This window comes from Bos taurus, chromosome 1 (genome assembly GCF_002263795.3).
Source record: "Bos taurus isolate L1 Dominette 01449 registration number 42190680 breed Hereford chromosome 1, ARS-UCD2.0, whole genome shotgun sequence".
NCBI classification, from domain to species: Eukaryota; Metazoa; Chordata; class Mammalia; order Artiodactyla; family Bovidae; genus Bos; species Bos taurus.
The window spans coordinates 136,030,187-136,052,914 of record NC_037328.1 but is presented as its reverse complement, the minus strand read 5'-3'; the positions used below and the strand labels follow the sequence as shown (position 1 = coordinate 136,052,914).

Below are 22,728 nucleotides of genomic sequence, written 5' to 3'. Positions count from 1 at the left end.
GCGTAGGACATTTTCCTGGATCAAAACTTTCTCAGTACCTAGGGTTTCGAGCAGCCAGGATCAGAGAAACTGTGTTTAAATCCTGACACTGCTACATGATGGCCATTTTGACTTCAGATGAATGACTTAACTGTTTATTGCCATGGAGATGACTGGAGTTCTCACGCTTGTCATTCTTCTTATTTCCTGCTACCAGGAGAGGAGCTTGTGTGTGTGTGTGCTCACATGTGAGTACACATGTTTTTGATAGAAAGCTGTGATCTGTTAGCTTCAGAGTTGCAGCATGAAGTGAATTCATGTTAGCTGGAGGCCATAGGAGTGTCTGGGTCACCTAGGCCCATCTCATGTGGTTTTCTTGCTCACATGTGTTCTAGAGATTGTACTCGGAGCAATAATTCTCAGTGGAGTCATGGATCTGATCAGTGCAACTGTTGAATCAGTGATCCCCAGACATTTCTGGAACCCACCAGGTGATGGCCTCAGGTGTCTCTCAGAACTAAGCAGAACCCTCTGTGCTTTAAATTCTGTGACCTGAAGCATGTCACCAGCAGGACTTGATAGGAGGAAACATTTGGAAAGTGTCTGCCTGAGAAGGGAGTAGCAGCAAAGATACACACCCCCAAACTCCTTTTTGTCTTTATGAAAAAAAAAAAGTCTGCCTTTCATAAAGAAGCCCAAGGTCACAGGCATGAGTACCTCTTCAGAGCAGTCACCCAGCTTACCCTAAAGTCAGTGATGCGCATTTATTTCTGAGCATGGACAGAAACCATGCTCTTAGGAATGACAAGCTTTTTGATCTTTAAAACAAAAGGATTTTGTTTTTAAAAGAAGTCCAGAGGATGGAGCACTAGAATACCAGACCCATAGTAATGTGAAGAGAGCCCTGTGGGCTGGTGCATCATAGTATGTGGCCCAGAGTGAGGATTCCACTTCACTGGGCCTCAGCCTTCTCATCTGTCAGTGAAGGAGTTAGATAGCAGGGAGCCTTAGCGCCCCTTCCAATTAAAAGACAATAGTACTGAAATGAGAAGAGCCTGTTTGCTGGCAAGATGTATGTTATTGCCCATGTAGAAAACAGACTTCATGATGGTCAAACTTGGTGAGCATGGATTCTCTTTTTTTGTTGTTGTTGAAACATCTGATGCAGAAGCTAAATTGCAAAATAAAGTTAACTAACTTGTTAAAAATGTTAACACAGAGCCCTGAAATGGAGCTAGAAGAAAACAAGTAGGAAGAAAGAAAAGTCAAAAAATCAGTAATAGAAAATCAACTCCCAAAAGATTTTGAACCATTGCTTTTGAATATGCAGAGCAGAATGGTGAGGGAACATGGTTGAGCATGTGGACTCTGGGGCCAGGCTGCCAGGTTCAAATCACAACTCACTATCCCAGGCTGTGTGGAAGGAGGCAGCTTCCTGTGCCTCTCTGTGCTGCTTTTCGTCGGCTGCAATGGGGAGCTAATGACAGTACCTGCCTCATCAGGTTTATGAAGATTAAATGTGTCAGGAACACACTCAGCCCTTCAAATGGCACGTGGCAGGCAGGAAGCACTCAGCACAGATTAGTCATTTCTCTCTTCACCAATTCCCTCCTTGCCTTTACCAGATGCAAATATCATGCCCAATATGGGCTGTCGGCAGCCAACCAAATAAACAGAAGGAGGAAGGCCTTTCCTTCCCTTGGGTCCTGGGATCACTGGGCACTGGAATTGCAGGTAGGAGGAGGCCTTCCTGCCACATCTGAGCACCCATCAATCTTTGGTTCCCACCCTCTACACTTGTCCTTATTCTGGCATCCTTTAAAAATTGGTTCTACATTTAAAACACATCAAGCAGGATTTTAGTTATAGTCTCGCCTACATGTTTGGAATTAGAGCCGGCAAAGTCTATTATGCAAATCTATGCAAATTATATTCAAAGAGGCAGTAGCCCCAGATTGTGGGGAGGAGAATGAGCAGGCCAGCACAAAGGGCCTGAAGTGGAAATTTGCATCTGTTAGGGGAGCCCTGGGTTGAAGGCCTTGAGCAGTAATTGTGATGGTGTAAGCCTTTACATTCAGTGCTTAACCTTTTGTGCCAGAGAGGAGAGGCGATTTCCATAGTGAGGATGACTGTGGATGTTGAAGGAGGCATTTGGGCATTGCGATGCTCTAGCAGTTTTATGATACAAATGAAAAGTTGCTTTGAAATGATGGCTGTAATCCAGGCTGTGTCCTGACCAGCTGTGTTCTTGGACAAGTCACTTCACTCCTTCCGTTGCCCCTTCTGTGAAATGAGGGGACTGGCCTAAGTTGTTTCGAGTGCCCTTCTCACTGTGACAGCTAAATGTCATCCTCTAGGTGGAAACCCTGTGCACCCAGGATGGCAGTATCCATTCATTGTACCGAAGCTTTCAAATCTGAAGAAAAAAGGGCCCTAACAGTCCTCCTAGAGTGAAAATACCTTCAGGCGATGCTGGCATCTAGAAAGAGCTGCAGCAAGGGCACACCTGTTTACTTCCCTGAAAGTCTTGCAGGAAGGAGAACTCCAGTCAGTTGTATACTTCCCACCTGGGAGGATTTTAGCCCCAGGGATGTTCATGGTGGGAAAGTCAAGGGAATTTCTTTCCCTGAGTATTTTGAAGACCAGGGTGCATTAATCCCTCTGCCTCTAGAGGCTGCAGAAGTTCCCCCTGGAGGCCGAGCTACCCCTCTCCTACCTCTGGCCTGTCCCTGGGGTCCCTGGGGGCCTCTCTGAAAACTCTGGGCTGCCCTTGATGCTGCTGCTGGAAGGCAACAGTGTCCTTGTCCTTGGTGATGGGCCTCAGGTTGTATGGAGCACATCTGTGCTCCACCCTAGGAATCCTCTGGGCTCTTAATTTAATTAACTCCAGCTGTTGTGGCAGCCACCAGCCGGGTACAGGTGTGAGCAGACAGCCCCTGCCCAGAGCCTCGCTGACTCACTCAGGTGGGCCTCATGGAGGAGTGAGGAGGTGGGTGAGCAGCTCTGGCAGTGGGAAGGGGAGCTGCTGGCAAGAGGTGCTCAGCTCCTCAGAGACCCCCAGCAGATTTGAGTTGCACCCTGATCAGTTTAAACCTACCCTAGGATTGACTTTCCCTGTTTCACTCATCTCAGGCCCCCACGGCTGTCCCCTAGGGCCACTTCCCAAAATAAACTCCCTGTACACAAGCCCCAGTCTCCACTTCTCATTTTTCAGAAATCTCTAAGGTATGACACGGATATTAGTCTGTTGGGTCTGCCACACAAGGTATCACCGGCCGGGGGTGGGGGGGAGGGGAGGGGGTTAAACCACAGAAAGTTATCATCTCACAGTTTTGGAGGCTGGAACCCCAAGATCTAGGTGCCAGCAGGGTTGGAGTACTCTGACTCCTTTCTTCTTGGCTTGCAGGCAGCTGGCCTCTCACTGCCTGTCTGTGTGCGGGCCTTCTTTGCATCTGTGTCCTGGGCTCCTTTTCTTATAAGGACACCCTTCAGATTGGGTTAGGACCTACCCCATAAGCTTCATTTTGCCTTAATCAGCTCTTCAAAGGCCCTAACACACAGTTCCACCCTCAGGTGCTAGGGCCAGGGTGTCCACATATGGCTTTGAGGGGAATGTGTTCAGCACATATTGAACCAGGGTGCTCATGAGCCAACAGAGGCCTATTAGGGAATGTCCCTTAAAACCTCAGCAGTCACAACCACCAGCTCTAGGAATAGGTTGTCCCTGTGGTGCTAAACTGCCAGAGAGGGGCTGCAGCAACCCTGAGCACATGGTTCCTTCTGTAGCTGCAACTGCCTGTCCTTTTCTCCTGCCTCGTATGTGCTGGGTGACCAGGAACTCTGTGCATTTTGGATATGCCCGGGTGTCACATACTTCTCTACTGAGGGGCTTTGAACACATTATTTAATCGCCTTCAGCCTCAACTTCCTGCCCCATCAGGTGGTTAAATCGAGGGTTCAGTCAAGCATGAGAGACAGGGCCAGAGTGATGCTCAGTAGCCAGATTTTAGGATTGACCCAGATAAGTAGAAAACACTGTTGGTATATGGGCTAAACTATGAATGAAAGTGTGGAGAAATTCTGTCGTTTAGGGAGAACTGTTGGTCCTGGAGATGTGACTGCTATAGGCTCTACTCCATCTGCCGTCCCTCAGCCTCCCCCACACACTAAGTTAGATGTGCAGGGTGAGGGAGCACTGACCCAAACCCCATCCCCTCCCCTAAGTTGGAGGAGGCCTCAGTGGTGACCCTGAACCTTGCTTTGAAGCCATGTCAGGAGGTCTCCTCCCCATCTCTGTTTCCAGAAACTCACCAGAGCCCCTGTCTTCCCCTGCCAGCTTTGCTGACCACCCCAGGTTCCCCAGCATCACCACCAGGGCCCCTGCTTTGACCATTCATCCTGCTGGAATCTGTGGGGGAGGGAGGCCCCGAGAGGGTGACCAGTCAGAGGCTCATCTCTACCTGGGCTGGTCTTGGCAGCTAGCAGCGCTGAAGGAAGGGCATGAGTGTGACTGAGCAGGGAGCTCCTGTGAACGGGGGAGGTCTCAGGTCAGAATCGGACCGTAGAGGTCTGTCAAGCTCTCCCTGGTGGTAGGAAGCAGCTCTTCCTAGCCTGTGGGTAGTACAGGGTGGCCAGTCTTCACGTTTATAATCCGAATAGATCCTACATATCCCATTGATCTGAGGTATTATTTTTAAAGATGGGCACATGCTGTTGTGATTAATAAAATCCACACATCTTTAGAAGCGTTTTTACGTGTATAGATTTTTGTCCTTGTGCATTTTTCTCAGTGAACAAAAAGCACACACACTCACCATCATGCAAAGTCCATAGTTTTCTGTCAATGCTCAGAAGGGCTCCTCCTACTCTGGAAGGCCAGGCACCACCAGTGGCCTTCCAGAGTTCAGCCTCGTGAGTACATAGGACAAGCAGTTAACCATACAACCAGCTGGTGTTTATGCACCGCACCTTGTCCTGCAGGCTCTGTGCTAAGTACTTTATGGGCAACAGATCTGGTCACCCTCTGAATCCCGTCCGCTTCTGCCTGTTGGTCACCCAGGCCCTCACCTCATGACCTCACCCAGGCCCTGTTCATTTTTGCGTCTCCAGGGTCAAGGAGGGGGTAGACCCTCCTTAACTCTTTGGTGGGTGGGCGTGAACAAGCACTGTGTCTAGTTCATAAATGGAGGAGTCTGAAAAGGCGTGGGTGCTGGTCAGCTCTGCCCACCCAGCCCTGCTCAGTGACTCAGGGCGGCTCACACAGAGCTGCTGGCTTCCTTGTGGTCACACTTTGGACGGCTCCCTGGTGCAGAAGGTCCACAGGCACTCAGGGGCCACAAGGCTTCCTCCCCAGCCCGTCTGAGCATCTGCCCTTGGGCAGAGGGCAGAGGGATTTCAGAGGCACTTGGGAAAGGACAGGCCTGGCTGGTTTGGCTGTCTCTGGTTCCCCTGTGGGTGGGTTCTCTCTGGGAGGGGTGCTGGGTGGAACCAACCTGATAGATACCCCCGTCCCCATGGTCCTGTGTGGGATGCACAGGGACCTCAGGGATCCTCCCACCATTTCCCTGGAGTTCCCAGATGCTTCAGGTTCATGGGTAAGGAAGGCACAGGGCTGAGCTGCTGCCGGGATTTCACCTCTGCTCTCTGTCTCCCTCTCAAGGCTTCCTCCTGACCTTGGCGCTGACTGAAGCACTGGTATTTGCTGCCCAGGAACCATCTCCCAGGGAATCTCTTCAAGTCTCCCCCTCAGGCACCATCCCAGGCACCATGGTGACAGCATCCCTCAGTTCTACCAGACACTCCTCCATGGTGGCCACCCCTGCCTCTGTGGTGACACCGACCCCTCATCCTGATGGACCCTCCTCACAGGCCACAGCTCCCATGGCAACGACAACACCCCATCTAGATGGACACCCTCCTACAAACACCATCTCCACCATCATGGCGACGGCATCCACCCCCCATTCTGAAGGTTCCCTGTCCACAGGGCCACTTCCTGCTGCCATGGCAACCACATCCTCCCATTCAGAGGGCCGCGCCCCAGGCGAAACTGCGCCCACCATCCTGCTGACAAAGCCAGGGGAAGCCACCAGCCGTCCCCCCACAGCCCCCTCCAGAGCTACCACACGCAGGCCCCCCAGGCCCCCTGGCTCTTCCCGAAAGGGAGCCGGCAGTTCACCACGCCCTATCCCCGCTGCACCCAGTGGTCATGCTGGGAGGAAGGACGGCCAGCGGGGAAGAAACCAGAGCTCCACACATCTGGGGCAGAAGCGGCCGCTGGGGAAAATCTTTCAGATTTACAAAGGCAACTTCACAGGGTCTGTGGAGCCTGACCCCTCCACCTTCACCCCCAGGAACCCGCTCTGGGGTTACTCCTCCTCGCCACAGCCCCAGACAGTGGCTGCAACCTCAGCGCCCAGCAGGACCTCGTGGGTACCACCCACCACCCCCCTAGTGCCTGTGGAGGACAAGCCCAGCCTTAGCAGGGCAGACCAAGGGGGTGGTTCCACCTTCACCAGCCAAGGAGGGGAGCCAGATGCCACAGCAGCCTCAGGCACCCCTGCCAGTCAACAGCGTGCTCCAGTGCCTTCTCAGCGCCCCCATGGTGACCCGCAGGACGGCTCCAGCCACAGTGACTCCTGGCTTACTGTCACCCCTGGCACCAGCAGACCTCCGTCTACCAACTCTGGGGTCTTCGCAGCCACCACGGGGCCCATCCAGGCTGCCTTTGATGCCAGTGTCTCAGTCCCTTCCGAGGGGCTTCCTCAGGGAACATCCTTAGCCCCGCAGGCCCCAGCCCACCCAACATGGGCTTCAGAAAGCACTGTTTCCCAAGCCGAGGAGAAAGCTGTGGCCACCCCCACACCCACCATGATGGGCAGGGTGCCCAGTCCCCTCTCCACAGTGGTGTCCACAGCCACAGGAAACTTCCTCAACCGTTTGGTCCCCGCTGGGACCTGGAAGCCTGGAACAGCGGGGAACATTTCCCATGTGGCCGAAGGGGACAAACCCCAGCACAGAGCCACCATCTGCCTGAGCAAGATGGACATCGCCTGGGTGATCCTCGCCATCAGCGTGCCCATCTCCTCCTGCTGTAAGTGCCTCACACGCTCCCTTCTCCCCTCACCCACCACCACAGCAGCGTGCCCATCCCCACAATTCTTTTGCCCCACACTTGGGCAGTCCCCACCAAGTGGTCTGCAGAGTTCCCAGAACCCCAGGAGAGAAGGCAGCAGAACAAGAATCCCAGGTTATCCCACTCCTGGCCCCTAGCTCATCAGGCCATGGCTCAGATGCCCACTGATCATAAAGGCACAACTCCTAGGAGCTGGGAGTCAAGTCCAACTCGGCATTTTGCAGAAAGAAACACCAGGCTGGGGAAGGGACATGGTTTCCCCAGGACCCCAGAGCTCATGAGAGTCAGGGTTAGAATGTGAGCTCAGAGCACCCATCTTCCAGCCCAGGGCTCATGTCATGACACTACCCTGCCTGCTCTCTTCTCTAGCCACGTGACACCAACACCCCGCAAGGTGAGAGCTGGTGCTTCCAAACCGACAGCCTCCAAGTGGCAGAGCCCTTGGAGCCTTCCCCCCAACCTCTCTTCCGTCGCCCTTACTGTTGCTCTCTTCTCCTCCTCCTGTCTTCCCTCATGAAAGAAGAAAAGATGAAGTTTTTATTTTGCAGGAAGTTCTAGTAGCCTTGACAAAAACAGTTCTTATAACTAAATTGAGGCTTACAAGTTACATGTGAATTTAGCTGTTTTGTGGCTCCTCCCCATTTTGCTTGTCCATAAGTGGTGTGAAGTGGTGCTTTGTGGACCTTGTCATTGCCTTTGCTCCCACTGGATACATGGAGAAGGGCTCCCCTAGACCACAACAATAGCGGGCCACCAGCGCCCCCTTGCTGCCACCATCACTCCCACCATCACTCCTATATTGAAAACTCCAGGGGCTTCTTCCTCCCTGAAAAAAGTGTAGTGAAAGTGTTAGTTGCTCAGTCGTGTCTGACTCTTTGCAACTCCCTGGACTGTAGCTCACCCGGCTCCTCTGTCCAAGGAATTCTCCAGAAAGAATACTGGAGTGGGTAGCCATTTCCTTTCTCCAGGGATCTTCCCAACCCAGGATTGAACCCAGGTCTCCTGCATTGCAGGCAGATTCTTTACTGGCTGAGCCACTGGGGAAGCCCTCTTCCTCCCTGACGTCTCCACAAAGAACCTGATGCAATCACTTGGGACCCTTCATGTCCCAATGAAGGGCTGCCTTCATGTCTCCCCCATGCACCTGATCTCAATTCTTAAGAGTTCTTCTGATGGCCTCACAGGAATCCTTACTGTGCCTGCCCTCCCCCCAGCCCCACCCCACACACAGACATCATCCAGGTGCCCCCTCAGTCCTTTCAGGGGTGAGAAACCCCTGTGCTGCCCACGTAGCCCCTTTGTCCTGTGGCTGTTTCCAGCTCTCCTGGGGGCCTTGTAATTTTCCCATTGTAAGTTACACTCTTTGGTTCTAACCTCTGCCCTCTGAAACCACACAAAACAAGTCCATCCACCAACCCCTGAGATACAGGAAACCACTCTCAAGGGCAAGCTTTTCTTTTCCAAGCTGTCGTCCCTGTCCCTTTGAGTCTCTTCACAGGGCCACCTGGCCCTGGTCCTGCCCCTATCTACCCCTCCAATGGCCTCAGTTCATGCCTGCCCCAGAAGAAGCACCGCATTGCCCGTGCCCGGCCGAGGCAGAGAAGCGTGCATGGCAGTTCCTCTGTTTGGACACTTTAGTCACATTCAGGCAACCTGCTCTGGCATCAGGTCCTCATGTCACACCATGGGCTCAGCCTGATCTCAAGGGGAATGAAGCCCCAGAAACTTTTTCAGAGGAGGCTATGCGGCCAGGTCTCCCAGCCTGTCTTCATGTTATGGGTCAATCAAACATCAGCACAGGAGGTGTGTGCCTTTAACATTAACCTGATGTCTGCTTGGCATTGTATTCTGACAAAATCCTTTTTAATCTGGAGTCTGGATTCTTTCCAGGAGCTGCCTCTCCCAGCTCTCTGTCTCCTTCCAGTTGATAAGCAAAGCCAACTTTCCATGTTGAGGAAAGTCCAGTCTGCTCAAGGAACCAGTGCAGGAAAAGTGAAAATGTTTACAGGTTGCATATTTCATTCTTTCCTTAAGCATATTTATTGTCACTCATGGGTGCACACAGATATTCTTAAAGCTGTGATTGCTCACTTCTAAAACAGAAGAATGATAATGAGAAAATGTAGCACTATTAGCCCATAAATTATTAATAATGGTCATATTTGAGAAGTAACCACATTAGAGACAGCTTTCTAATTTTCCATTCTTTCCATGTGTCTAGAGGCTGTAGTTTACAAAGGGAATTCCTACTATTTTTCATCATTCATCCTTAAAGCAGACTAGCTAGAGCAATAAAATAAAAAGAGAAAGCAGATGCACCATACAGGTAGGGCATATGTCACCACGTGAAGTGACTTGCCCAGGGTCCCAATCACACCTGAGCCAGCCCAGACCTGGTGACACGATCCATTCGCCTCAACGGCATCTCCCAAGTGCTCACTGTGTGCCAAGCACTGTTTCAAGCACGAGGGACCCAGAAATGTGTGACACAGCTTCCCCAACCCAGCTGCCAGGGCCCTGTCCCTACCTGCACTCCCACAGCCCACACCCACCTGGGGCTGCAGGTCTAAAAAGATGTCTCCAGCCCTTCTGCTATATATGAGTTTGAAATTAGATCAAATTTTACTGCAAAGCAGAAAACCCATGGGCTGCCTAAACCATGCATAATAACATCAGCCAAGACAGAAGCGAGGACAAGCCTGGAACTGCACCGTGAGAATGCTTCTGGCACTGACAGGAGCCTTCAGCCGCTGGGTGAGAGCATATTACTTCAGAAAGGAAGATTTCCCCTGGGACCCACATCCCCTGCTTCCTTTGGTGTCTGTCTCGCATCTCCACCATCCTCAGGCCAAGCCCTCACTCAGCAGGGTTCCAGCCTGGCCGCCTCCACATACATACAGCTCCCTGTCCTGTGGGACCATCGCTGACCCTGTGAAGGTCCTGATGAGAGGGGCACTGAGAAAGAAGATGCTTGTCCAGCTTTAAAATGCTGTGCTGTTTGAAAGCTCATAGCCTGGCCAGGTCTAGGGGCCCCACAGTCAGACCTTCTCAGCAGCTACATTTATCCTAAAGCACACTCTCCAGCCCTCAAAGAAGTTTCCTCTTTGGCTGGTTTGCCAGATATTTCAGGCAATCTGCATTGGTGACAAAGTACATGCGTAGATTTTCTCATCTGGCTTTTCTGAGTAGTCCAGGCCCTGGTCCAGCTTCTCAGGGACTGCTGGGCTGGCCAGCAAGTCCCCTATTTCTGGTGGAAGCAGAGGGTGATTGTAGCAAGTCTCAGGTCTGCTCAAGAGGAGCTGTCACCACCCACACCTGCGCTTCAGATCATGAGCCCTTTCTAGCAGCTGGAAAGATGTATGTTGCGCCAGGTCTGAGAAATGCTTTGTCTCCTGAGCCACACTGGAAACAGCCACACTTAGTTTCAGATGTACTGAGAACTGAAACTGATTGGATCCAGGTCACATTTGGTCAGGCGCTGGGAGCTGGGTGGCTCCTGAGATGGTCTCTGCTGCCACCATCAGGACGCACAGGCCACCACCTCCTCCTGGAAGCCTCTGGGTCTGGTGCTGAAGTGGTCCCTGCTCTTGGCTGTCATCTGGGTTTCCATCAGGAGATCGGTTATGTGGCTCTGTCAGTCTCTCTGGCCTGGCCTGCACATACCACATTCATTGTTGAGACTGTCTTCATCCAGCCTCCCTGGAAGAGATGGGAGTTACATGGGGCGAAAGCAGGAAACAAGGCCAGTTACATATAGTTTTCATCATCAATCCAAGCTGAGCCATCCAAAGCAGAGCAACCTCTCACTGACCCAGGATTCGTGACAGTTCACACGCACGTTACCCAGGACAGGCTGGCCTCCTTCCAGACGTACAGAAATGCCACTGGAGCAGCAGAGAGAACGCATCCTTATGCCAGGTGGCTCGTGGCTATATTACCAGTTGTTCTGTGAATATTACTCAAATCCGAATGTGTCTGTGTACCTTTACTCACAGACCCCAGTGACTTTGTAGTTATTATATTTTAAAAAAGAAAGAAAGAAAGAAACCTGGGTCAGAAGTACTCTTTCCAGTTAAAAGAATAGATTAGGACGGGACGTAAGCGTGACCAGGTTTGTCTCCTTGGGGTTTATGAACCAACTGAAGGAGGTGGGGCAGCCTTTGAAAAAGGCAGGCTTACCCGGGGATGTTCCCGAGGCTGGACTAGAGTGTCCTGGCCACACTCACAGCTCTTCCCTGTGCTTCCCAACCAGCACCTGCGGCAGGAACCTTCTGGAGCTTCCTCAGGCACATCTCCATCCACCAGGCCAGAAAGTCAATGAGCCCCCAAACCTGCTTTCCCCAGGCCCATCACCCGGTCCAGCCCGGCCTCCTTCCACACCCTGAGGCCTCCCTTGACCTCCCCCAACCTCCAGAGTGAGGAAATGATTGTCCACAGATGGGCTGGCACCGCTCGACTAATCCTTTCCTCCAGGGTTTTCGGTTTCTAATCTACCTAATGAGGGGCCAAACTGAGACGTCAGAGCTCCCTGCCCTCTGTCATTTGCCTAACTTTAAACCCGTGTGAATAGCTTGAGAGGGACCCTGCTGTAACAAGAAGCCTTGACTTGGGATCCAGACACACCTGGATGTAAACCCAGCTCTCCCACTAAGTCGCCCCTGGGACTTGGACAGGTTAACCCTTGGGCCACTGTTTTCTCACCTGCTAAAATAGGACTAATGTCCACTGTGTTCATTCAAGGCCTTCAGGAGGCAGATACCAAAACAGAATTAGGCCTGAAAGAGATTTATTGGGGAAACACCTTTGAATTATTGATATAAAGGAAGAAGAAAGAGGTGGAGGGCTGGGAAGGAAAAGGCTGGATAGTCGTCCTGAGGAAGCTTCCACGAGTGAGGGGAGTCCTCAGACCATTAGAGGAGTTTCCTGTCCTTCGGGAACAGACCTGCTCCGTCAGTGATGGCTGGGAGCAGCCTGGGAAGGGTGGCCTCGGCACACCCGTGGTGGCGAGTCAGGGGGCGGAGGCGGGGGTGGTCCCTTGGCTGCCCCGTGCAGCAGGAGAGCTGCTCAGGCACTCGCAGGGCTGCAGCTGCCGCTCCAAAGCCTTGTCGGGGACAGCAGATGCATCTGAAGTCCTATCATAGCATCTACCATGGGGAGGTGCCCGGTGAGGACACGGTCAGAGGGTGATGATACTCATCTCATTGTCAGGACTTGCCACACATCCTCCAGCCGCCCGTGGAGAGCACCCTCAGCAGGCGTTTTCAAAGCACCTCCCTCGGGGTCCTGTAGGCTTTCGTGTCCATTTCCCATCGTATAGCAGGTCCCAGCCCTGAAATGAGATCCCTTCCAGAAACACAGCACAGTACCCAGGCTCCATCTTCACGTCAGCGACCCTCCTCCTTCCTGTCATACATCCGACAAGCTGTGGCTGATTCCCTATTGATGTGCTGGAGAAGCTGGGAGAACTTGCTTCACTCTCATTTCAGTTTCAAAACTAGAGGAAATAGGGATCCTATTGACCTCCTCGAGGGTCTTGACAGCCTTTCCCTTTGGAGAAACAGAGCAGTTGAAGCTTTCAGTGACATGGGAGGGGGCGCGGCTCGCACCTGAGTGTGCAGAATTGTGTGGTTTAGAAGTTTAGGTGACTTCAGTTGCCTCTTCTGTGAATGGGAGGAGTGCCAGCACCTTCCTCAGGCAGCCATATTGTGAGTTAAATCAGACGGTAGAGCACCTGGGAATAAAATAGAGACTCCATAAATTTGATTGAACTTTTCTTTCTGAGATGAAAGCTCAGACCCCAAAATAATGGAAGTACTAATCTAACCCTTGGCCTTGAACCACGCAACAGGCATGCAGCCCAATTTTTCCTTCAGGGTCTCCCTTTAAGGATGATGAGGTGAGAACAAGAAGGAAACTCATATTAGTGAAGCGCCTTATTGTGTGTCAGGCAGTGCTCTCAGCATTTGGCATTCATGATCCTTACAACCCTGCCGGGTCTATAGTGATCAGCATGAGGAAGTGACGCCTAGTGTAACACACAGCCGAGTCAGACTTGAACTCAGGTCTTTTGGAGTCTAAGCCCATGCTCTTCCTGTAACCGGGCTGGCTTCTGGTGTGTAAGTGAAATGGTGTTTGAGAGGCACCAAGAACTCCCCGATTGACGTGTAGTCAGGCTGGGAGTGCTAACAACATGGGAGGAGGAAGAGAAAGTGAGGAACAGAACTCCCCCTTCCGACCCCCAGCCCTTCCCACAGGGCAGGACCCTGGTCATGCGTCCTAACCAGGCCCAGTCCCTGGGGCAGGGGCAGTATGGGATCAGAGGGCACTGGCCCAGGATCCAGAGGACCTGGATTCTGCAACCTGCACACACCTAGGTTAGCGGGCGGGGGTGGGGTGGGGTGGGAGGGAGTGGTTCATGCAGCCTAGCCCTCACCCTATGGCTTAGGTTTCCCCAACTTGAATTCCCCTGGGCTGCTTCCCCATTCCAGTCCCAGGAGTAGGGTGAAAAGTAGTCGTGACAATGAAGAATAAAAATTCCGGAAAAGAGAAGGGACCAGGGCCTTGCCCCAGCCTTGCCACTTGCTGTGTCCGGTGGCAAGCTGGGTTCTGCATCAGAGTCTTCTCCTCTATAGAACAGGCAGGTGTGCCCTAAATTAGCAGATTTTCAGGCTGACTCTGCAGCCTCCCTCCTCACCCCTTATTCCTGCAACCAGTTGAAGAAAGGGCTCTTTGGAAGGAAGGGAGGAAACCCACAAAGCTTGAAAGAATCTCTACCAGCCAGTCTAAAATGTCTTTGAGCTCAAGTATTCAGAAACTGGCTTTCTATTTTTAAAACTTTTTTGAGAGGACCTGGAAGAATGGTAAGAAAAGTAGAAGTCTTTTTGATCAAAGCAGATTGGATGGAATGGAAACTTGCCCAATCTCTTGATCTTGCCTGGAAGCCTTTTCAGGTAGAGGTGCCAGCAAGGCCAGCAGCAGGAAAGAGCTACAGAATTCCTCAGTCAGCCTGCAAGGCTCTGGGCTCTGGGCACTGAGGTCTCAGCCTATGTGGATGCCAACTTTTGCAGTTCCCCCATACCCTGGCAGGCATAGGCCCCCAAAACCACCAAGCCTGCTGGCCGCTGTGGGCAGAGATGGGCCTCCACTGCCCCCTGGTGGCCACTGCCACCACGGTACCAGCCTCTATGGACAGCTCAGCCTGCCCTCCACCCCCCAGCACAGATGATGGGCACCACCAGGATGTTGAGTGCAACCATGCCTACCCCTGATCCAGAGTTTCAGCCACCCCATGGGCTTTGGGGATGGCTAGCCTAGGCAGGAGGTGCTCAGTCTTCATTGACTGGCTTCTCCCCAAGATGGCTCCTGTCTCCCTGGGGCACTGCATCTCCTGTTCCCCTGTAAGACCCCGGACAGGCCACCCCACCTCTCTGACCTTGGAAGCCTTCCCTGTCAGCATGTCCAAGCCACTCTGTTCACACGTGGTTCAGCAGCAGCCTCCAAACATGCTCCTTCCTCCCGTGCCCCCGAGGGTCCGAGACTGAACAAACAGGGTGGCACGTCGAGCTGTGTGGAGGCGGGATCAGACCTCTCTGTGCAGCGAGGTTTCCGTGTCAGCATTTGTCTTGTCTTTGTGAGGCAGAACCATGGATGGTTAACAGCATGGACTTTGGAGCCATCTGGATTTGCGCTTGGGCAAGTCACTTCACCTCTCTAAGTCTCCATTTTCCTGTCTGTAAAATAGTGACCCTCATAGTACTGACCTCATGGAGTCACATGGAGGATTAAATGAATTCATGTTTCTAGAGTGCTGGAGCCCTACATACACGCTATAGGACTGCTAGCAGCTATTTGTTTTTGATGATGATGGTGATAATGAGACCGGAGCAACAGTTTTTTCAGGGTCCAAGACCTCTGCCCAGAGATTTTGCTCTGAGCCTCTGCCCTCTGCGGAAGTCAAGGCTCATTTGTAAGGTTCCTTGGGCTCTGCCCATCTCTATGCCACACTCCCACTTCAGGAACACTCCTCCTCAGTTTTGAGGTGCAGCTTGGCACATACGTGTCACTTCCTGCAGCTGAGCTCTGGGGACCCCTCCCAGTGAGAGCGCAAGGCCTTTACTTGGAGCAAACTCCCTGGCACTGCAACATGCACAGGTATCCGAAATTCCATCCAAACTTCCTGGCCCTGGGCCTCACCTCCCACCTCACTCTCTCCCACACCAACCGCGCTCCAGCCACGCTGCTATTTCCTCACGTACATGCAGCTCGTCCCCACCTCAGGACCCTTGGACGTACTGCCCCCTAGACTTGGGACACACTGCCCCTGTTCCACCCATGGCCAGCTCCTTCCCCACATGCCAGTCTCAGCCATAAGGTCACTGCTCAGGGAAGTTTTTCACGATGGAACCCCTCCCGCGGCTCCCCTCGGCTGTCTCCCTCACTTCCCCGTGTTTCCTTTTCCCTGAACAGTTATCTTCCTATACTGTCTAACCCCCGTGAACCCTCCATACCACGCAAGGAGGAAAACTTATGAGAGCAGGGCGGTCGTGTCTTTTTCTTCTCTCCCCCGTCCCCAGCACCTGGCACAAAGCAGGTGCTCCACGTTTATAGATACTTGTTGAGCTAATGAACAAGCGAATCAATGAGCGGGGCAAGTGGTTGGATGTGTGACTGTCACGGTCCCACCTGGAGGCTTGCCTCCCTCCCTCCGCAATGCTGGCCCGGCTCGCCGCCCCTCCCTCTCTCTAACCGGGACTCTGTCTGCAGCGGTCCTGCTGACCGTGTGCTGCCTGCGGAGGAAGAAGAAGCCGGCCAATCCCGAGAACAGTCTGAGCTACTGGAACAACGCCATCACCATGGACTACTTCAGCAAGCATGCCGTGGAGCTTCCCAGGGAGATCCAGTCCCTGGAAACCTCTGAGGTAACGAGCCCCAAACCAAGGGCTGCCCCCAGGAGGACTGCCATTGGGGGAGGAGCACCCACTCGCCTCTCCAGCCTCCTCCTGGCGGCAAGAACCGGCAGGGTCCTGAGCTGCGGGGCCCCGCCCCAGCCCCGCCAAATGGGCATCTGCTTGGCGAAGCACGTTTCTTGGGACTTTGGGTTTCTGGGAAGAGGCCAACAACTGTTCATTGAGGACAGTTTGGTGGCAGGCATTCAGGGGACTGTGAAGGTGGGAGCTTGCTCTGAAGGGGTCCAGGCTCCGAGATGTGGTTAAGGTACTGGACCTTGGCATCATTCAGATAATACGGGGAGAGTAGGATACGAGGGGGATATGGGGAAAGTTAGAGGGCTGTGAAACCCTTGGAGGAGAGCCTCGCAGAGCAAGTGCTGGCAGGGTGAATGAGTGCAGGAAACCCCAGCCTGGCCAGTAAGGGAGCTGGGCTTTGAACCCCATGTTCTGACTACAGAGACCACTGCTCTTTCCACTCTCACAGAAGGGTGGGGTAGGGGTCAGGGTGCGCCAGGAGAGATAGATGGATTAGGCACAGCCTTGGATGAAGTTGGATGGAGTTTGTGCATTAGTCTTGGACAGCGGAGAGTCAATGAAAGTTAAGCTTTTTGTGACCCAGTTGTAGAAAGATTGTGCTGATGGTCATTATCAGTGAATGGATAAGAAGGATAAGAAGGAAAGAAAGGATGGTTTAGTGAATGGCTGAATGGATGAGAGGACAGAAAGATAGGTGAGAAATAAGTAAGGGATGCAGTTGAGATGGCCCGGGAGAAGGGTGGTGGACAGCTAAGTAAAAGTGGGGGTGGGGCTGAGCGTGCTTCTGGTGGAACAGTCCCCTCCCCTCCTGCAGACCCTCCCCCCAGCATCCAGATGAGCTTTTATAGACATGCCTGTGATCACATCACACCTGTGCTCAAAACTCTTCCGTAGCTTCCCATTGCTGGTAAGTCGAAGTTCAAAGCCTTTTCAGGGCCTGTGAGGTGAACCTGTCCCCACCCAACCCTCCAGCCTCATGTCGTACCCTCTCCCTCATCTGCGAAGCTCAGATGACATTGGACTTCTTTTCATTTCATTATGGCACCAAGTTATATCACACTGCAGGGCTGTGCATAAGCTCTTCCCTCTCCTGATGTGTCTCCTAGCATGTCCCTTCTCCCTCCTGGGCATCCCCCTCACTGTCCACTCAGTGACTCCAGTCACTGTCCACTCAGTGACTCAGTGACGCACCACTCAGGGTGCAGTCCAACAGTCACTTCCTCAGAGAAGCCTCCCCTGACTACCGAGCTGGGCACCCTCTCCTATCATTGGGTCTCAGCTCCTGTGCTTTTTCCACTGTGGCACGTACCAGGGTTGTAATTACATAGCCACAGGTCTGACATGACAATTTTGAGTCTCTCGCCCCCACACTGCTAACCCCAAGGGGAAGTTCTAAGGCACTGATTTTACTCGCCTACCAGCAGTATTGGCACATTCAATCATCTCCTCCTTAAACCATTTCTTCACTGGCATCCCAGCCCCATCCTGTCCTGTTCCCTCCCACCGCCAGCAGCTCCTCCTTAATCTCTATCATGGCCCCCTGTCCTTTCCCCAAGCTCCAGTTACAGGAGGGCCCAGGCTCAGTGCTCCCACTGCTTCTCCTCTGTGAAAGAGTTCCATGACTTTAAGCCCCATTTCTCACCGTGACTACCAAGTTCGGCTCTAGCCTGGCCATCTCGCCTGAGCCCCAGACCCATGTGCCCAGCTACCGATGCACACATTTCATGGGCATCTCATAGTGAACAGCCTGAGACTGATCTCTCAGCGTTTCCCTGCCACCTCAACACCCGGAAGCCCCCTGGTGTTTCTCATGATTAGATGGCACTGCTGGCCACCTTCTCCTCTGACACACCCCACATCCCATCCGTCAACAGCCCCTAGTCCATTGGCTTTTCCTCCACATGGGCAGGTCTCACTACCAGCACTGTGACCACCCCCTACCCCAATGACACCCGCCTGGGCTGCCATCATCCCTCGAACCCAGGATTGTTGCCATCGCTCTGCAAACAGCTCTCCCAGCCGCTGTCTGCCCCCAGTCCCCGCTTGCAGTCTATCCTCCACACAGCAACCAGACCAGGCTTTCAAGGGAGGACCTCATGTCAGTCACAACTTCCAAGCCTCACAGGGCTCCGCCTCACACTCTAGACAAAGTCCAGATTCCTCCTAGCTGGTTTTTTCTCAGGCTGGCCCCGCCTACCTCCTCCCCACTCTGCCAGGCCCCCCAGGAGTACAGGTCTCAGTCCCTAGAGTAAGCTCATCCTGGCACCTCTGAAATGCTTTTCTCCCAGCTGCCTCCATCTCTCACTTCCTCCAAGCTTCTGCTGCAGTGCCACCTCCTCAGAGAGGCCTTCCCTGACTGCTCTACACAGGTTAGAACCCCACCTTCCCCCTATCCACAGTGCTCTGTCCCCACCCTGCTTCGTTTTTCTTCAGGACTTCTCTCCACCTGGCATTGTACCCTTCTCTCTCTGTTGACTGCTGAGTATACATCTCACCTACTGGAACACATGCTGCCCCAGGGCAGGAGGCTTCCTCACACCCTATGCCCAGCTCCTAGAACAGTGCTGAGCATGTGGTAGGTAGTCAGTAAATGGTCATCACATGAGTAACTTTGCTCACAATCTACCCATCATCCACCCCAAAGCCTGACACACAGTGGACACTCAGAAAAAAAAAAAATTAGCTGAAGGACAAACAGAGGGACAGGCCTTACAATGGCATTGATCTTTAGCATGGCCAGGGTACAATTTGGTGGCAGAAGTGTTCCTGAAAACTGTCACAGTGAGTAAAAAAAAAACAGGTAACTTGGCCCAAGGGCTGGCCCACTTTGAGTGTGGGCTCTGTTCCCCTGGACTGTAAACTGCTTACAAATTGGTAAATGAAAACCAAAAGCCAGAGGACAGTGCTGGTGAGCACAGCACCCACAGCCCCAGGCCACCATGGGACACTGGCCAGAGACCCTGCTAGGACCCAGGGTTGGGGTCTGCAGCAGCGCCAAGCTTGGCTGGCTTCAGAGTGGGTTTCTCACCCTCTCCCAGTCGGCCTGCTCCCCTCATCCTGCTATATTCCCAGTAACAGCAGTTGTGCCCTGTCCCCCAGGCACAGAGGCCCTGCCCACCCACACAGCCACCGCAGTCATAGGGCCATGAGCTCACTGCCAGGCTGCCAGCTTTGGAGGCTGCCAAGTGCTTCGCCTAAGCAAGTTTCCCTGGCACCCTGCTCCCCTGCTGGGCTGATGAAAACAGCAAAACAGAACTGTGTGGGCAGAATTGTGGTGCCCAGAAGCGTTTGGAAACTTTTTCATGCTTTCTCCTCTTTTTCCTTCCCCTCCTTCCTTTTTTCTTCCTTCCTGCCTTAGTTATTTTCTACATAACTTTCTCTTTTTTTTTTTTTTAACACAGAATAACTTCCCCCATGTGGTTTGCCCTTAAACTCTTGTGAGGACTGTAAAACCACAGCACATCTCAGGCTCCAAACTCCCCATCAGCTTAACTCCAAAGCCCAGTGGAGAAAGAGGATTTCTGTCCCCTCGCTGACATGCTGCCTTGGTCTCCTCTCTTAGACAGCTGGCCCCACATCCACCCCTAAGATGAGCGAAGGACATTCTTGGCTTCTGAAGACATTTTACAACAAATGGCCTTTCTTCCTTTCTCTCCTTATTACCCATAAATAATATATACTCATCAAAAATTGCATGCTTTTTATTCATTTGGGGGGGAATATAGTGCAGTGAAAACAAAAACAAAAAAGTCTGCACGTTTTGTTTAAAAATAAATTTCAGAGTATTGATCATGACATCTTAAATTGAAGCCATTTCTAAGCCGCTGCTGCTGCTGCTAAGTTGCGTCAGTCGTGTCCGACTCTGTGCGACCCCATAGACGGCAGCCCACCAGGCTCCCCCATCCCTGGGATTCTCCAGGCAAGAACACTGGAGTGGGATGCCATTTCCTTCTCCAATGCATGAAAGTGAAAAGTGCAAGTGAAGTCGCTCAGTCGTGTCCGACCTCTAGCGACCCCATGGACTGCAGCCTACCAGGCTCCTCCACCCATGGGATTTTCCAGGCAAGAGTACTGGAGTGGGGTGCCATTGCCTTCTCCATTTCTAAGCTGGTCTGGCCTAAACCAGTTACACCCAAGTCTGCCACTGAGTCTTTGCCCTACAATAGCCTGCAGGCTCTGAGCCTTCCGTTGTGTGGAACTGGAAAAAACTGTGGCTTTTTTTCTCTATGTCAACACCTGGGCTGGAGTCTGAGAACTGCTATTGCATAGCCCCCATCTGCCTCCATGGCTGAGGCCGAAGTCATTCAGATGACCTGAGCGGGTTGTCTGTTTCTAGGCTTTCCCCTCCTGGGGCTGTGTAGATGGACTGAATTTTTCAGTCACCTATCGTGCAGTCACACAGAAATTCAGATCCATTCAGCTCAGCACATCCAGTGCTATAAGAAGCAGACTTAGAATTCTGACCAGGCTCTGGGAGGACTTGGGAGGGTGGAATGAACTCTGCAGGTTCTGGTAGGTGGGTCTCAGGAGAAGAAAGAGGAGAGCAAGTGCTGGGTGTGTTCAGGAAAGAAAAGTGGTGAGGCCTCCTGGAGGTCTGTGGGGAAAAGGTGGAAGGAGAGTCTGGGGCCCAAGGGGACCAGGTTTTGCCCGCTAGGGCAGCGAGCTGTACACCATGGACAGCTGTACACGCATGGACAGCAATGCTACCTCTTGCAGCCTAGAGTGGAGATGATTCAGGAAGCAGGAACCCTTCTTTGGAAGCTGCTATGAAGATCTGAAAAAAGAGCAGACAGATCTCTGAACCCCAGCATCAGCAGTGAGGATGATGACAAGTGGTTAAGATGAAGAGAAGATAGGTAAAGGGGATTAGGAGGTACAAACCTCCAGTTATATAATAAAGAAGCCTCACGGATGTAATGGTACAGCGTAAGGGATATGGTCGATAATATTGTAATAAGTTTGTTTGAGGGCACAGGTTATTGGGCTTATCGTGGTGACCATCTCATAATATATGTAAATGTCAAATCACTATGCAGTCCACTGGAAATTCATGTAACTTTGTATGTCAACTACATTTCAATAACTTTTTTTATGTTTACCAAGCACTCCCAAGTGGAAGTAAATGTTGCAGTGGGTATGTAAGAATGGCCACCTGATGACCCCTCCCCAGCTCACCCTGTCTCTTCCCTCTGTCCTCCAGGACCAGCTATCAGAGCCCCGCTCCCCAGCCAATGGCGACTACAGAGACACCGGGATGGTCCTCGTTAACCCCTTCTGCCAAGAAACGCTGTTTGTGGGAAATGATCAAGTGTCGGAGATCTAACTAAGCAGCAGCCCTCGCTTTACCGGTCCCTACCTTCCATCTCTAACTTATCAATATACAAATATATATTATAAATATAATCTTTGTGTAACCCTGACTTGATGAGAAACATTTTCAGCAGCTTTTTTTTCCTAAGAATTGTCAACATCTTTTTTATAAGTGTGGTTTAAAAAAAAAAATCTTGGCGGAACAATCCATGGCCTTTATAAAATAAAGGTATTTCTAAGCAAAGCAGTTGCATTGATTGCTTCTCTTAATAACTGTCCTTGTACGTGGGGGTCCCAGCAGCCCCAGGCAGGTGAGAGAAGAGACTGGCCTGTACAAGTGGATATTAAAATGGCCAAGTGCAAGGCCTGTGAGGCTTCCTACAGCTCTACTTCCTCTTGATTCAATGTGAAGGACCCCATTTCCGTCCCCTTATCCGCACCTCAGTGACAGGAACTGGGCACTTGGAAGGACGCTGGCGGACAAGGAAGAGGGAGCCCTGAGCCCTGTGACAGCACCAATGGCTGTCGAGGGTAATTCCATGCAAGGTGTGGACAAAGGCTGGAGTGTGGAGGCGGAAAGGACCGCAGTGTCCTCGGGCCACGCCCCCTGACAGCCCCCTCAGGGAGCCCCCACTGTGCTAACATCAGAACTACTTTCCCCTCCGCCAGCAGGAGGCTCCCCTTCAAGTGTATCCCCACATTCTCCCACCACCCGCAAATGCATTAGACACGGTGCCTTTCTCTGGAGACAGTTTGAATGTGGATCCCAGCCCTGGAGCTTTGAAATGCTTGCCCTTCCTCAAGGATCCAATGTTTGGGGGTTCACCTTTGTTTTCTCGAAAGACCATCACATCACACCCCTGAGGAACGTGTTTGTGGAAGAAGCCTTGGAGTGTGGAGCTGTAGTTTTCTAAAGCTTCCTCCCAGGATCTTAAAATAACAAGATTGCCAAAGCGGATCTCTCAGAAGACATCACTGTATCTGTGCTGGGCGCTGCAGACCTGCCTGGGGGTCACCAGGGGTCTTCACCTCTCACTGGTCTCTCCATCGGTGGTCTCCCGCTGCCCCACCCCCACCCCGGGGTCCACAAACCAACAAGGTTCAGACCCCCGGAGACAGGAGAAGGGCTTCCAGAGATGGCTGCTTATCCATTTTTTCACCTAATACATAGTGGCTAATAGAGAAGATAACTGCTTTGGCACTTCCTTTCTCTAAATGAAAGATAGTTTGATAGTATATTTTGATTATAGATGTTCTTATAGTCAGATTGGGACCTGAACTTGAATGTTGAGTCATATGTTTGTGTTATTGCTGTGGTCT

At 52.2% G+C, this 22,728-nt stretch overlaps 1 protein-coding gene across 9 annotated transcripts in view; it reads left to right on the top strand.

Annotated features, from left to right (window-relative positions):
• The window catches only part of TMEM108 (transmembrane protein 108), a 387,669-nt gene extending 366,017 nt beyond the window's left edge, over positions 1-21,652 (top strand). For 8 of the 9 annotated variants that reach the window (XM_005201952.5, XM_024979376.2, XM_024979342.2 and 5 more), the window contains 3 exon segments: positions 5,639-7,072; positions 15,878-16,032; positions 21,299-21,652. In XM_005201952.5, coding sequence (XP_005202009.1) covers positions 5,639-7,072; positions 15,878-16,032; positions 21,299-21,421 — 1,712 coding nt within the window. In that variant the 3' untranslated portion in view covers positions 21,422-21,652. 9 annotated transcript variants of the gene reach the window in all.
• Positions 21,653-22,728: the final 1,076 nt, after the last annotated feature.